Below are 16050 nucleotides of genomic sequence, written 5' to 3'. Positions count from 1 at the left end.
CCTTTGTGCACCTTGTTTCTCCTTTCTAATGCTACATCCTGGTGCCCACCCCCCTGCCAAACTAGTTTAAACCCTATCTGCGAGGACATTGGTCCCAGCCCCATTGAGGTGCAACTCGTCCAGCCTGTGCAGGTCCCACCTCTCCCAGAACTGGTTCCAATGCCCCAGGAATCTAAAGCCCTCCCTCCTGCACCATCTCTCCAGCCACGCATTCATCTGCTCGATCCTCTTACTTCTATACTTGCTAGCGCGTGGCACTGGGAGCAATCTGGAGATTACTACCTTTGAGGTCCTGCTTCTTAATCTCTTTCCTAACTCCTTAAAATCTGCCTGCAGGACCTCATCTCTCTTCACTTATTGTTTCCAAACATTCATCTTAAAACCCCATTCAGAGCAGTAGATATCAGCCTTGCGTCTAAAACTTGTGTGTACAGGATTTTTGGCGGGAAATCGTGAGTATGGCTTATCCAAGCCTGTTCACGCTACCTGACCTTGAAGGTAGGCAAAAGTTCCTACTGAGTGAAACTTATCTCTTTTGAGATCATTTTCTTTCATGGTCTAGTTCCTGCTTGATTCAACACGACTGGATGTTTTATGATCCTTAGATCATTGAACAGATTGTTGGACAAGGATGGATGGGGGGGGGGGCCCATACCCTGTCACATTGTCGCTTCCTATCCTTTCTTTTCCCGAACCGTAGCCTTTGTTGTACAAACCTTTGATGTCATGACCCTCTTGCAATCTCTATAGTAAAAGGAACCTATTGCCTTATTTATACTGCAGTAATTTCCTTCTTTTACACTCCCCCTGCTGTGAGCAAAAGCCTGATTTTCAACCTAACAACTCTTGTAGCTCCATATTGTATTAATGCCAACTAGCTTGTTTATTTGTTTTTTATATATGTATTTGTCCTTGGGATGTGGATAACACTAAAAAGGTAGCAGAGTCAACCATGTGGTCATGTGTTAATGAATAAATTAATGAACCAGTTGGGTTTTTAGAACAATCCAGCAGCTTTTGTGGTCGTTCATTTTCTGATGCTGGCTCACAAATTACTAGTTTTATTGAATTCAGTTTCACAGCTGCATGTATAGAAGGTAATTCATGTCCATTACACTTCTGCGAATAAGTATGAAGAAACATAGTTATTTGCAATGCAGACTTCCCAGCAACAGAAAATACTGGAGTTTGAATACTTGCAGCACCTCTGTTCATCTTAGCAATAAAAAAGCTACAATTGTAGCTTGAGTGGTTGTTAAACCCTGAGTTATGTATCATAGTAGGTGCAGCTCAGGAGGAAGAGGCCATTCGGCCCATCGTGCCTGTGCCGATTCTTTGAAAAAGCGATTAATTTAGTCCCATTCCCCTGCTCTTTCCCCATAGCCCTGTAAATTTTTTCCCTTCACTTATTTATCCAATTCCCTTTATTTTGCAATACCACAATTAAACTTGAGCATAGAAATTCTTTTGGACCTTTGAATGCCTTCATTAAGATTTTTACTTGAAGGCTCCTCTCGAAGCTGGGCATGATGTTCATATTTTTCCCCATGGCTAACACAATGCAACTGAAGGGACATAGTCTGAGCCTGTTCCGTGTACACAATTCCCATCATGTATCAATACAAGCGCTGCAAGTGGATGCGGTGCTTTCCCTTTCACTTTGTTGTTTCATGTAACAAGGTTTCTGAGTTCCTTTGCTTTTTCAGATAATTTTCAAACAGGTTCAGGTATATTTAAACTACTTAAACTATTATCAGTTATTTACTCTTATTTATTTATTTTTTTTATTCAGTCATGGGATATGCGCGTCACTGGCGAGGCCAGCATTTATTGCCCATCCCTAATTGCCCTTGAGAAGGTGGTGGTGAAATACGTAATCTTAATTCAGAGGGATTAAGATAAATTACCTCAAACAGAAATTTTCTATTCTTTTATAGATACAAAATCAAAACAACTTGATAGAAATGTTTTTTAATGTCGGTGGAAAAGTTAAATGTCTCTTTATTGTTTTGGTTTTGGTTTTGTTTTTCCTAGTTGAAGGTGACCCTGATTTCAGTTTGATTCTAAATGTAATTTAGGAAGTTGCAAGTTGAATGTACAGTATCATTGCCAGCATTTTGTAAAGCCACCCTCTTGCAATTATAATGAAAAACTCAGAAGCATGTGAGATAATTGAATCTATTTTTGATTAAATCCTAAAAACAACATTAAGTTGTGAATTTTGTCTGAGATCAGTTATTTTTTCTATGGTAACATTTAGAAATTTGTCTCCTAGCAAGACTGGTCATTCATAACCCTGCATTCCCTTTCTACACCCCACCCACTTTCCAAAAGATGCAAAAATTCCAGACCAAATTTTGCTGGTTAAAAGTAACATTACGATGTTATTAAATCAACCATGTGTTTATTTTCTGCTCCTGAGATGGGGAAGAGCGTGGAATATTTTTTAATGCATTCTCCGTATTTAACCAAGGAAACTTGGGTACGGCAGCATAGTGGTTATGTTACTGGACTAGTAATCCAGAGGCCTGGACTAATAATCGAGTCATGAGTTCAAATCCTGCCACGGCAGCTGGGGCATTTAAATTCAATTAATTAAATAAAATCTGGAATAAAAAAAACTAGTATCAGTAATGGTGGCCATGAAACTACAGGATTGTCGTAAAAACCCATCTGGTTCGCTAATATCCTTTAGGGAAGGGATCCTGCCGTCCTTACCTGGTCTGTGACTCCAGACCCACAGCAATGTGGTTGATTCTTAATTGCCCTCTGAAATGGCCTAGCAAGCCACTCAGTTGTACAATCTCGCTATAAAAAGTCATTAGAATAAAACCGGACGTACCAAATGGCATCGGACCACTAGGCACCGGACATGACAAAGGCAAACCAAGCCCATACGACCCTGCAAAGTCCTCCACCCTAAGATCTGGGGACATGTGCCAAATTTGGGAGAGCTGTCCCACAGACTAGTAAAGCAACAGCCTGACATAGCCATACTCACAGAATCATACCTTTCAGCCAACTTCCCAGACTCTTCCGTAATCATCCCTGGGGATGTCCTGTCCCACCGGCAGGACAGACTGACCAGAGGTGGCGGTACAGTGATATACAGTCAGGAGGGAGTGGCCCTGGGAGTCCTCAACGTTGACTCCGGACCCCATGAAATCTCATGGCATCAGATCAAACATAGGCAAGGAAACCTCCTGATTACCACCTACCGTCCTCCCTCAGCTGAAGAATCAGTCCTCCTCCATGTTGAGCACCACTTGGAGGAAGCACTGAGGATAGCAAGAGCACAGAATGTACTCTGGGTGGGGGACTTCAATGTCCATCACCAGGAGTGGCTTGGTAGCACCACGACTGACCGAGCTGGCCGACTTCTGAAGGACATAGCTGCTAGACTGGGCCTGCGGCAGGTGGTGAGCGAACGTACACGAGGGAAAAACCTACTTGACCTTGTCCTCACCAATCTACCTGTCACAGATGCATCTGTCCATGACAGTGTTGGTCGGAGTGACCGCCACACAGTCCTCATGGAGATGAAGTCCTGTCTTCGCACTGAGGACACCATCCAACGTATTGTGTGGCACCATCACTGTGCTAAATGGGATAGATTCAGAACAGATGTAGCAGCTCAAAACTGGGCATCCATGAGGCGCTGTGGGCCATCAGCAGCAGCAGAATTGTATTCCAGCACAATCTGTAACCTCATGGCCTGGCATATTCCTCACTCTACCATTACTAACAAGCCAGGGGATCAAACCTGGCTCAACGAGGAGTGTAGAAGAGCATGCCAGGAGCAGCACCAGGCGTACCTAAAAATGAGGTGCCAACCTGGAGAAGCTACAACACAGGACTACATGCATGCTAAACAGCGGAAGCAACATGCTATAGACAGAGCTAAGCGATTCCACAATCACAGATCAGATCAAAGCTCTGCAGTCCTGCCACATCCAGTTGTGAATGGTGGTGGACAGTTAAAGAACTAATGGGAGGAGGAGGCTTTATAAACATCCCCATCCACAATGAAAACGGAGTCCAGCACGTCGGTGCAAAAGACAAGGCTGAAGCGTTTGCAACCATCTTCAGCCAGAAATGCCGATGATCCATCTCTGCCTCCTCCCGATATCCCCACCATCACAGAAGCCAGTCTTCAGCCAATTCGATTCACTCCGTGATATCAAGTAATGACTGAATGCACTGGATGCAACAAAGGCTATGGGCCCCGACAAAATCCCGACTGTAATGCTGAAGACTTGTGCTCCAGAACTAGCTGCGCCTCCAGCCAAACTGTTCCAGTACAGCTACAACACTGGCATCTACCCGACAATGTGGAAAATTGCCCAGGTATGTCCTGTCCACAAAAAGCAGGACAAATCCAATCCAGCTAATTACCGACTCATCAGCAAAGTGATGGAAGGTGTTGTTGACAGTGCTATCAAGCGGCACTTACTCACCAATAACCTGCTCACCAATGCTGAGTTTGGGTTGCGCCAGGACCACTCTGCTCCAGAACTCATTACAACCTTGGTCCAAACATGGACAAAAGAGCTGAATTCCAGAGGTGAGGTGAGAGTGACTGCCCCTGACATCAAGGCAGCATTTGACCGAGTGGCACCAAGGAGCCCGAGTAAAATTGAAGTCAATGGGAATCGGGGAAAACTCTCCAGTGCCTAGAGGCATACTTAGCACAAAGGAAGATGGTAGTGGTTGTTGGAGGCCAATCATCTCAGCCCCAGGACATTGCTGCAGGAGTTCCTCAGGGCACTGTGTTAGGCCCAACCATCTTCAGCTGCTTCATCAATGACCTTCCCTCCATCATAAGGTCAGAAATGGGTATGTTCGCTGATGTTTGCACAGTGTTCAGTTCCATTCGCGACCCCTCAGATAATGAAGCAGACCGTGCCCACATGCAGCAAGACCTGGACAATAGCCAGGCTTGGACTGATAAGTGGCAAGTAACATTCGTGCCAGGTAATGACCATCTCCAACAAGACAGAGTCTAACCACCTCCCCTTGACATTCAATGGCATTACCATCGCCGAATCCCCCACCATCAACATCCTGGGGGTCACCATTGACCAGAAACTTAACTGGACCAGCCATATAAATACTGTGGCTACAAGAGCAGGTCAGAGGCTGTGTATTCTGTGGCGAGTGACTCATCTCCTGACTCCCCAAAGCCTTTCCACAATCTACAAAGCACAAGTCAGGAGTGTGATGGAATACTCTCCACTTGCTTGGATGAGTGCAGCTCCAACAACACTCAAGAAGCTTGACCATCCAGGACAAAGCAGCTTGCTTGATTTGCACCCCATCTACCACCCTAAACATTCACTCCCTTCACCACCGGTGCACCGTCGCTGCAGTGTGTACCATCCACAGGGTGCACTGCAGCAACTCACCAAGACTTCTTCGACAGCACCTCCCAAACCCGCGATCTCTACCACCAGAAGGACAAGGGCAACAGGCACATGGGAACAACACCACCTCATGCTCCCCTCCAAGTCACACACCATCCTAACTTGGTAATATATCGCTGTTCGTTCATCGTTGCTGGGTCAAAATCCTGGAACTCCCTACCCAACAGCACTGTGGGAGAACCTTCACCACACGGACTGCAGCGGTCCAAGAAGACGGCTCACCACCACCGTCTCTAGGGCAATTAGAGATGGGCAATAAATGCTGGCCTTGCCAGCGATGCCCAAATCAGATGAACGAATAAAAAAAAATATTGTCCAGGAACCAATCAAAATACTTTATACAGTATCTCTGGTTGAAATAGCTCATATATATGCAGACTAGTGTTGCTCGATCTTAAAACTGCCACCTCCTAAAGCCGCCAGATCTGTGCCTTTTTTTCCCTTTCTCACTCCAGTTCTGCTAAATCCTAGCCACCCATCATGATGCTTTCATACCGCTGCCCCACCAAACCTCAGGATGCACTCTGATCCTGCTGAACCCCAGGTACTTAATCCAAGTGTAGTCTTTTGAATAATGGTGGATATGAATGAAGTATTCATTATTTAACTGCTTTCATTTTGGGGTTATAGGAACTTTACTGGGCCAAGTTAATGGCTTTTTAGTGCAAGAATATGAAACTAAGCTGTGTTATAACTGAAGTTGTCATGTAAAGTGACTTCAGAACACAGTTGCTTTCTAAAGTCATAATTGAATTGATAAATAATCATGATTTTCTTGTGTGGTCATAATTGAACAATGTGGGTCTGATACTGTCCTGGGGTGGGCAATAATAAGTAGTGTTTGCCCCATTGTATTCTTTAGTTTTGCTTATGAATTGTAATTAACAGGTATTTCAATCCCTTTTTGAACTTAAGAAATAAGCATATGCTGCCAATTGTAGAAATCTTAGCATCCTTTAATATCAAAGATTAATGTTTTATGTACATTATTTCTTCAGGGTCTGAACCATAATGTATAAGAAGTGACATTCTTGGCTTATTTTTTGAAATGTTGGCAGAGAAATTTTAAGATATTTTTAAGGTATGCAAAATAAAATGGTATCACCAGTACTGCAGTTGCATGGGTGTTTAACTGCTTTTCGTTGGGCTTAGGACTGTAGTGGCAGACTAATCGGTTTGTTATTAATTGTATGGACTGTTAAGATACTTTAGTTAAGACCTGTGTTTAGATTGTGACTATGAATGTTGAAATCTTGGTAGTGAACAACTAATGAGGCAAGGTTAATTAATAATCTTATAATAAGGGCTCCTCTGGGGAGGAGTGATCGTAATATGATACAATTTCACATTGAGTTAGAGAGTGACGTACTTAAGTCCTAAACTAGAGCCCTAAACTTAAACAAAACCAGTTATGTAGGTATGAGGGGATAAGATTGATTGGGAAATTAGATTAAAAGATATGACGGTAGGTAAGCAATGGCGAACATTTAAAGAAATATTTCATAATTCTCAAAGAATATACATTCCATTAAGGAATAAAAACACCACACGAAAAGTGATTCATCCGTGGCTAACTAAAGAAGTTAAAGATAGTATTATATTAAAAGAAGAGGCTTATAATGCTGCCAACAAGAGTAGTAAGCCTGAAGATTGGGAAAGTTTTAGAAACCAGCAAAGGATGACTAAAAAATCGGTAGAGGGAGAAAATTACATATGAGAGTAAACTAGCAAGAAATATAAAAACAGATTGCAAGAGCTTCTACAAGTCTGTAAAAAGGAAGAGAGTAGCCTGACTAACCTGTTTGAACACCATTCACTCCTTTGATTGCTGTGATTATCTCTCTGCCGAGGTGTGATAAAGGGCAGTTAGAAAGATTATCTGTAATCACCAGGCATTGTTCTCTGACTATATTTGCTGTGCTTATATGCATCTCTTCACTTCACCTGACGAAGGAGCTAAGCTCCGAAAGCTTGTGATTTCAAATAAAGCTGTTGGACTATAACCTGGTGTTGTGCAACTCCTTACATTTGTCCACCCCAGTCCATCACCGGCATCTCCACATCAAAGTAAATGTGGGTCCCTTAGAGGCTGATGCAGGAGAAATTATAATGGGGGAATAAGGAAATGGCAGAGATGTTAAACAAATATTTTGTATCTGTCTTCACAGTAGAAGACACAAAAAAAATACCAGAAATAGTGGGGAACCAGGGGTCTAATGAGAGTGAGTAATTAATATTAGTAAAGAAAAAGTACTGGAGAAATTAATGGGACTAAAAGCCGACATCCCCTGGACTTGATGGCCTACATTCTAGGGTTCCTCCTCTCCCAGTGCTGCAGAAACCCCAGTCCATGCTTTCATCATCTCAAATCTTGGCTTTTTGAAAGCCGCCTTTGCCAGCCGTCCTGCTTCCACTGTCCATAAACTACAGCTTGTCCAGAAAGCTTCAGCCCATGTGCTCTACAGAATGGTCCGCAAACCCATTGCATCTCTTCGTCAAGCTCCCCTGGCTTCCTATACCCCATCGGATCCTCTACAGGATCATCAGCCCTGTGTTCAAATCAGTCCCTGGCCTCTTTCTACTTAACTCTGTGATCTCCTACACAGTATGTACTCCATGCACCCCTGCTCCTCAGACACCAGTCTATTCCTGGTTTCTCGCTCCCTTTCCTTCACCATCGATGGATTTTTTTTTAGCCACTATGACCCCTTCCTGTAGAACTCTTTCCCCCCACAAAAAAAAACCTAAAATCCCTCTGCCTTGACGGCCCTCTCCACGCTTCCTTAAAACTCTTATTTTCACTTTGTCCCTGATTCTTTTCTTTTCTCTCCTGCTTGGTGGCCATTTTTCTGAAAAGTGCTCTGAGACATTGCTCTCTGAGGACTGCTATATAAACATTCTTGTGCTGCTGGATCCCACATGGTTCTCATACTGTTGGCAGTGACCAAAAACTAAACATGCCACTTTTTTAGAAACCTAAGGCCTGGAAGGTTTTTTTAATTGGGTTTCCCTGACTACCACTGATCTTCCTGGAGCCAATAAATGTGCTGTTCTGGTGGAAATAACAGGTTTACTGGTGGTGAAGTCATGATGCAGTGTTGTGACAAAAGTATCTCATGCCTACACTGACCAAACTGTCACAGCTGATTTGCATATGTGTATAATAGTGACTCATAGTGCAGAAGCACTATCGACACATAAATGTGGCATTGTGCTGCTGTTGCGTTGCTTTCCCAAGACCTAGGGTACAGTATAAGAACAGCTTAAATGTAAATGCTTTATTTTGAATTTAAAAAAAAATAGTGACTAAATGGTAACTGGGGCTGTTTTATACGTCCCATCAGATTACAGCAGTATGAAGTACAATGTACAGCAGTATGAAGTACAATGTACATGTTGAATGCCCAAGAAATGAACATAATTTTGGTCATTGCTTTAATAAATTCCATCCAGATTATCAAAAATGCAGATAACTAGCCTGAGTAGTGTTACGTGAACACGCAGCCAGGTAATCTAGTGAGGGCACTTGGAAACGCAGACATTTTTGGATGCTGAGTCCATTTGGATTCACTTAGTGTGAGTGGAGAATAAATGCTACACTATTCATTTTTTTCTAGTACTAGACATCCAGTACATGGTACAATGAAACATAGAAAATTTACAGCACAGAAGGAGGCCACTCGGCCCATCGTTTTTGTCGGTCGAAATAGAGCTACCCAGCCTAATCCCATTTTCCATCACTTGGTCCGTAGACTTCAAGTGCATATCCAAGTACCTTTTAAATGAGATGAGTATAACCTTTAATCAGCACATTTCTGATGTGACAAAATTTTGTCTTAATGTTTTTGGAAACTTTTCCAGGGCTTCTGAATGTAACATTACGACTTTAAATTAAGGCTCAAGAAACATAAGATAGAAGGAATAGTTGCTGATGAGGCAGCTTCCAGGTCACTTCAGGTACAGAGGCTGTTAATAACAGTGGACCGACTTACTATCCTCTCTATGCTGGTACTGCACATGCATATGGTATGATGTTTTGGAGAAGTAGAAGAGTAACTGATATGTAAGGAGACGAATGAATGTACTCGTCTGACTTCATAAATTCTCATCCAAAATATGAAAATTTAAAATTTAAGAATTGTTGCAAGTTTTTCAGATCTTAGTTCTCCGAAAGAGATCTATGTGACAAGATCAGAAATTACACCACTGTTGTAAAAATAACTGCTCTTTCCCAAACCAAAAGTTGGTTTTAAAATTTCTTACTGTAAAATAAAAAGAGCAGTAGAATTATATCGGAGCACTTGTTTGGTAATAATTGCTGGAAAACCAAGATTGATCTGGGATTTTGCTGCTTTGCACCATTCTGTACTCTTTCCATTCTCAAATGAGAATTACAGATAATTAACTTCTTTGGGGGGGGGAGGGTGGTGGGGAATTATCATAGAAAGGTTACAGCATGGAAGGAGGCTATTCGGCCATTGAGTCTGCGCCGGCTCTATGCAAGAGCAATCCAGCTAGTCCTAGTCCCACTCCCCCATCCTATTCCCGTAGCCCTGCAAATTTTTTTCCTTTCAAGTACTTATCCAGTTCCCTTTTGAAGGCCATGATTGAATCTGCCTCCACCATCCCCTTTGGCAGTGCATTCCAGATCCTAACCACTCGCTGTGTTTTTTTTTAAAAAAAAGTTTTTCCTCATGTTTTGTTTTTTTGCCAATCACCTTAAATCTATGTCCTCTGGTTCTTGACCATTCTGCCAGAATTCTGTTATACTGACTAATAAAATACAAGGAAATGAAAATAGCTACTAAAATAAGGAGCTGATAGAAAGTACAGAAGTGTGTATTTTTAATTGAATAACTTTACAAAAATGTGACTACTTCCCTTTTTGAGTTTGATTTTGATGTGCCCACCTCATTACTTGTAATGGTATTCAAGCATATTTAAAGCACTGTTCAGATTTCCAAAGTTGTATATATGTAATAATTTTGGTGTGCTCACAAAGTAATATCCATATCAATATATAATCTATTTTAAATTGCTTTATTCAATTGTCTGATTGGACTTATTTATAATCTATATTTTTCATTCATTATAGTGTGCACCATGAGTAGGTTGTCCAACCCATGACACAAAAGTTACAGGAAGTTGGTCTATTTGAGTGTACTGGAACCATATGGCTTTCCCTTGTCAACAAAGCTGAACATGTAATGGGCTGCATCTTAAGGGCAGTTGACCAAGTTGAAACAAGCTTTTCTAATGTTTATTGTTGAGGCCATTTTTGGAATATTTTGTGTGGTTTTGGAACACATTACTTTCAAAAATACTTTGTTTTGCAATACTTCAGAAAAGAGCAAAAACTATTCTGGGGTTTAGCATTCTAAGGGAATGATAGTAGAGATATCTCAATTCGCTACTTACTGCCAGAGTAGTGTAACTTTGAGATATTTCAATAAGGTATTCCCTCTTGCAGTGGTTTTGCTGTACTTTTTATAAGCAGATCTTGTGTTTCCGACACACCAGAAATTGCTTCCCTACAGGTTCCTGCCCCTGCACTACCGTAACCCCTTAGGATTCTCATGATCGTGTGCTGTACACTTTATTTCTCTCCAAGCCACTCTGAAAGACAGTATTATTAATACACCACACTTTTTTCAGTTGGGCTCAGATTCTGAATTAACCGACTAGATTTTTTTTTACAGAAATTAAACAAGACAGATACATACAGAGCAACACAGTCTTGTGTACAACAGAAGTAAAAGGTGTGATATTTTTAGAACCACACTCTTGTCACTGACTGCAGTAAATATAGTGAGCATTTCTTTATCAACAGTCTGTAAACATCCCAGCACTCAATTTCTTTGATTCCTTTTCATCCTTGACCACTCTGGTTCCAAAGTTTTCAAGGTTCGGTCTTTGTCATAGGCTAGAAGCTTAATTATCCCATTAGCCTTGAACTGCCTAGAGTGGATATTAATGGTTAATATTTCCACTGATTGATTGACATTTCTATTTCCGGATCAAATGAACCACAAGTGAAAGATGATCACATCATCCAAGTGTGGCCTTCCCAGCCTAATTAACACATTAAAGCTGTATAGAAATTGAAAATGAATGCCATTTCCCAGAAGTCAGATACACTCGAGCTGGGTGGCCATCTTAGACCTACCTCAGCCTTAGGTTTACATTTAAGCAGAGCATATTGTATCAATCTATATTTCTACACACAGCGTACAATCTTTTTTTTTGGTGATAGTACCAAGGAATTTACTGCAAGGGGTTCGAAAGGATACAGACCTGAACTGGTTTACATTGGAAAGAAAGCTATTGGGAGGACAAAAATATGGATAATTAATTTGTGTGCAGAATTAGAGGGCATCACACAAGTCTTGAGCAAGGCTGGCTAGAAAGATAGACCCACCCCCCACCAAAATGCATAGATTTGTGGAACAGACTCCAGGTTGAAGCAGTTAGTATAATAATGACCTTTTTAATGGGTTAATAGAATAACTGGTTAGCAGCAGGATTGAAAATTGATAAACACAGATGTGATGGAATGTTGTTTGGGATCTGTGCGGAGGACAATCAGTCCAAGGAAAACAACCAATCAATGTTGAATAATTTTAGGTATTCTGATATTTTGCCTGATGTTATGTTTTCGATGTAGTGCCAGAGCCTCTCCTCCCTGCGCACCTATTTTAATGGATTTTTCTTTTTCTGTCTTTTTTCTTTTTCCCCACCGCTCAGGAAACATGGCACAAGTTGGAACTTCATCAATTATACAGGAGGAACCCTCCAGCGCTGAAAATCTACTGGCAGTAAAATTCCTCATGTCAGCACTTGAGTCAATGGTAAATTATTAGGAGTTTATCAAATTGTCATTTCAGCCTCTTGATGATAATGTTATTTAATTAGCAATCTTAAATATGTTCACTTAAGGCACTTTACATTGTGGCTCAATGCAATTGGGTCCTGGGAGAGTGATGACAAAAGACCCATCTGCATTACTGTTCCATTTTACATTATAAGTCTGCCGCAGTCTCCTACAGGCCTGCTGGATCCATGCAGAAGGTAGTTCTAAAGTCCGATCCAGAGGCTTACGAAAATGTGGGTCTCCAGTGGAACAAGGTAGGTCATGTGAGTTACACTGGGGAATGCTATTGATTGTGCAACACCCATACGTCGAAAGGTGATTGCATCACAGTAACATAAGTGTCTTTGCTGTATGCTTGCAAATCCGATCTTTTGATCGCAGAGACACTCCTGAGACAAGTCATAGTTCGGGAAGAGAAAAGATAATAAGCAAAGATTGCTGAGATGACACTGGAAACTGAGGTGGGGGGAGAATGACATTAAAACTCAGTAAGAATTAGACAATGTATGCTTGTTTTCTAAAAATGGTATAAAAGAGGGATACAAAGCAAAACTCAGTGAAGAACTTCAGCTACCTTCAAGAAGAGGTACTGTTAACAGCCTAGACAGGCAATCGCTCATGATTCCCACGGAATTCTTTACTCGTAAGTTTTCTAGGCATAGGACTTGCGTGTATGTTCTATGTAGTCTTGAGATGAATGTTTTGAAACAATAATAAATGTAGTTTATTGACAAGATATATTACTGTCTCTAGCTTCAACAAAGATTAAATGTAAAAGATTTAGGACAGAGAGCAAGAGAAACTTCTTTACACAGAAAGTTGTGAGGCTGTGAATTGAAGTTAATAATTGAAGCAGCGACCATGTCAACTTTTAAAAATAGGTCAGCTAGGTAGTTAGGAAAAATAGGAATGGAAACAGCCGGCACGTGGGATTAGGACTACTGCTCATGTGGAGGATGAACACCCAAGTGGAATGGTTGAACCGAATGGCCTGGTTCTGTATTGCAATTTCTGTGTAACTCTATGTAATAGTTTGAATTGCTTAGTGTGCTCACTTCACTCTATTTTTAGATGGTTGTGGTACTTAGATTTGAGAGACTGGGAAAAGGCTAGATAATAGGGTATGTTTAGTTTATTTTTATTTTAACAAGTTTTTTCATAAGAGTCAGCGAGCAGCAGATTGATGTAAGGCCTCTTAAGTAACATGGAAATTAGTGCAAAAATAAGTTATTAAAAAAAAAATCTTTTGAGCATTGACTGCTCTGAATAACCTTATAGATATTGAAGCAAAAATGGGTTGAGGATGGCATTATAATTTAAATTCTGCCTCTGGCTTTTTGTTTTTCGTTCTTCCCTTTTGTATACTCCCGTTTGGATTTACTTTTACTAGCTGTGCTTCATAGTTTTTTTTTGTTTGTTTGAATATGCAATAAATCTTGCAGCATTAAAGGCTATTTAAGGGATCTATAGAGAACATCCTATCATGCATTTAATGAGGAAATAATTCAAGTTACTTAATTGTGAATGAAGTATAAATGTCTTAAGATTTGAATGTTAAATATTTCCCATTGATTATTATACAACACGTAAAATTACTAAAAATTGATAAAATTGATGTAAGGTCTGAACTGTAAGTTTTCATGCTATACAGATGTTAGTTGTGTAATAATTCTTATGTACTAATAACTTCTGGTCGTGTTGAAATTTGTGGGAAGAAATGGAGTGGGATTTATTGTTTTGCTGCCCTGAACTGTGCATTTACTGAAGATACTGGTGGGTCTCTTGTGACATTGCTCACAGTATGTTGCAGAATACAACAAGTTCATTACAGGTTGCACCTAGAGGTAGAAGCAGACGGTTTTGGACATGCAACTTAGAAACAGGAGTAGGCCATTCATCCCCTTTTTAATTATTTCTGTCACTTAATTATTTCATGGCAGATCTGTGCCTGATCCTCATTTACTGGTCTTTGCTCTTGATACCCTTATCTAACAAACATCTATCAGCTCAGCCTCGAAAATTTCAATTAACAGTCTTGTTGCAGGAGAGAATTCCGGATTTCCTCTACCCTACATGTGAAATGGTGCTTTCTAATTTCACTCCTAAATGGCCTAGCTCTAATTTTAAATGATGCCCCCTTGTAGATTCCTCAACTAGAGGAAATAGTATTTCTGTATTTACCCTGTTGAATCCCTTTATCATTTTAGAGACCTCAATTAGATCACCATTCAACCATTTAAACTCAAGGGAATACAAACCAAGTTTATGCAACATGTCCTCATAATTTAACCCTTTAATTTCTGGCACCCTGGTGAATCTGCCGTGTACCCCCTCCAAGGCCAATATATCTTTTATGACATGCAGTGCCCAAAACTGAATTGCTGTACTCCAGATGGGGTTGGATCAAAGTTCTGTGCAGCTGAAGCATCATTTCCTCAACATCCCATTAGTATTTTTGATTATTTTTTGTACCTGTGCACTAGCGGCCTCTCATCATTTAAAAAAAAAATTCTGATTTATCTTTTTGATCCAAAGTGGATGACATTATACTTCCCCACATTGAACTCCATCTGCCGTAGTTTTGTCTGCTCTTTTTGTCTGTATGTGCCTTTGTAATTCCCTGCTTCCATTTGCGCAACTTTACTGTGCCTCCTAATTTTAGTGTAATTTGCAAACTTGGATCTATTCCTTCATCCAAAACACGAATAGATATGGTGAGAAGATGATATACTCACAGTAAAATAAATGTTTTTGAGTTTTTTGTTTGGTTCCAGAGAATTTTTTTCCAATCAGAAAAGTGAAATTTTTTATGCTACTGGCACATTTAAAATATGGTGTGCGCCAAATGCAAGGCACATTACGCAAATCTCGCGGTGCTGCTCATGGTATGTCACCTAGCATGCTGTTCCAAAAGGCCAGAAATGTACCATTTAAAATATTCTTCTGCTGAAGTGTGAGTGTGTGCCCCCTTAGACCTACAAAGTCAAATAAGGAAGTAAACACTGGGTGCATGCTTCCAAAAGTTTAATACTATTCAAGCTGGAGATTGGAACCTTTTGATTTGAGAAAAGACCAATTAAGACCCTGCAGACATTGTTGCTCTGATGTATTTATTCTGTTTGGAAACAATTTTCTTTATTTCTGAATACTTTTGTTTTAGGTATGACACAGAAATTTGTATTAGTGTGACATCTGATATATGATAGACAGGAAGAGTGTTTTTTTAAAAAAAAATTCAGAATGTGTCTTTCTGTATTGTGTGTAAAAGAGTTCTCTTAACTGATATTTCCTCTTCAGTGTCAGGAAATTGCAAAGTCAAAAGCTGAAGTGGCTTGTATTGCTGTGTATGAAAAAGATATATTTGTGGTGGGGACTGAGCGAGGAAGATCTTTCATTGGAAGCCGAAAGGATTTTCAGACCGACTTTGTCAAATACTGTAAGTTAATTAAAACTACAAAATGAAGGGGATAGTATTAAGTCACTGGCTAACTCTATGCTTGCATGAATTTAATATTTTACTTCCGTTCTGTTTAATATGTATATCAGATTGGAATTTTACCTTTTTCTCTTGCTGCTCATTCCGTTTTTAAAACCATTAAATATTTGTTTGATTTCACAAAGGATTAATTAATACCTGGAAAAGAAGTTCTAGAAGCCTCCGTTTCTCTGTGGCTATATCTTGAATTTGAGATTCCTGTAGTGCACTGATGTGCAAGAGTTTTAGGACATGAGTGCTTTTCACACAACATTCATGCT

General features: G+C 40.4%; 1 protein-coding gene across 7 annotated transcripts in view; it reads left to right on the top strand.

The window, feature by feature from the left end:
- LOC137344834 (general transcription factor II-I-like) overlaps positions 1-16050 on the top strand; it is a 168879-nt gene that overhangs the window by 36025 nt on the left and 116804 nt on the right. For 6 of the 7 annotated variants that reach the window (XM_068008018.1, XM_068008019.1, XM_068008020.1 and 3 more), the window contains exons 3-4: positions 12168-12271; positions 15592-15730. In XM_068008018.1, coding sequence (XP_067864119.1) covers positions 12173-12271; positions 15592-15730 — 238 coding nt within the window. In that variant the 5' untranslated portion in view covers positions 12168-12172. Of the gene's footprint in view, positions 1-12167; positions 12272-12722; positions 12756-15591; positions 15731-16050 lie in introns of those variants that run through there. The other variant, XM_068008021.1, reaches the window with a different exon arrangement.

This window comes from Heptranchias perlo, chromosome 28 (assembly GCF_035084215.1).
Source record: "Heptranchias perlo isolate sHepPer1 chromosome 28, sHepPer1.hap1, whole genome shotgun sequence".
In the NCBI taxonomy this organism is placed as follows: domain Eukaryota; kingdom Metazoa; phylum Chordata; class Chondrichthyes; order Hexanchiformes; family Hexanchidae; genus Heptranchias; species Heptranchias perlo.
This window is presented reverse-complemented; position numbering and strand designations above follow the sequence as displayed.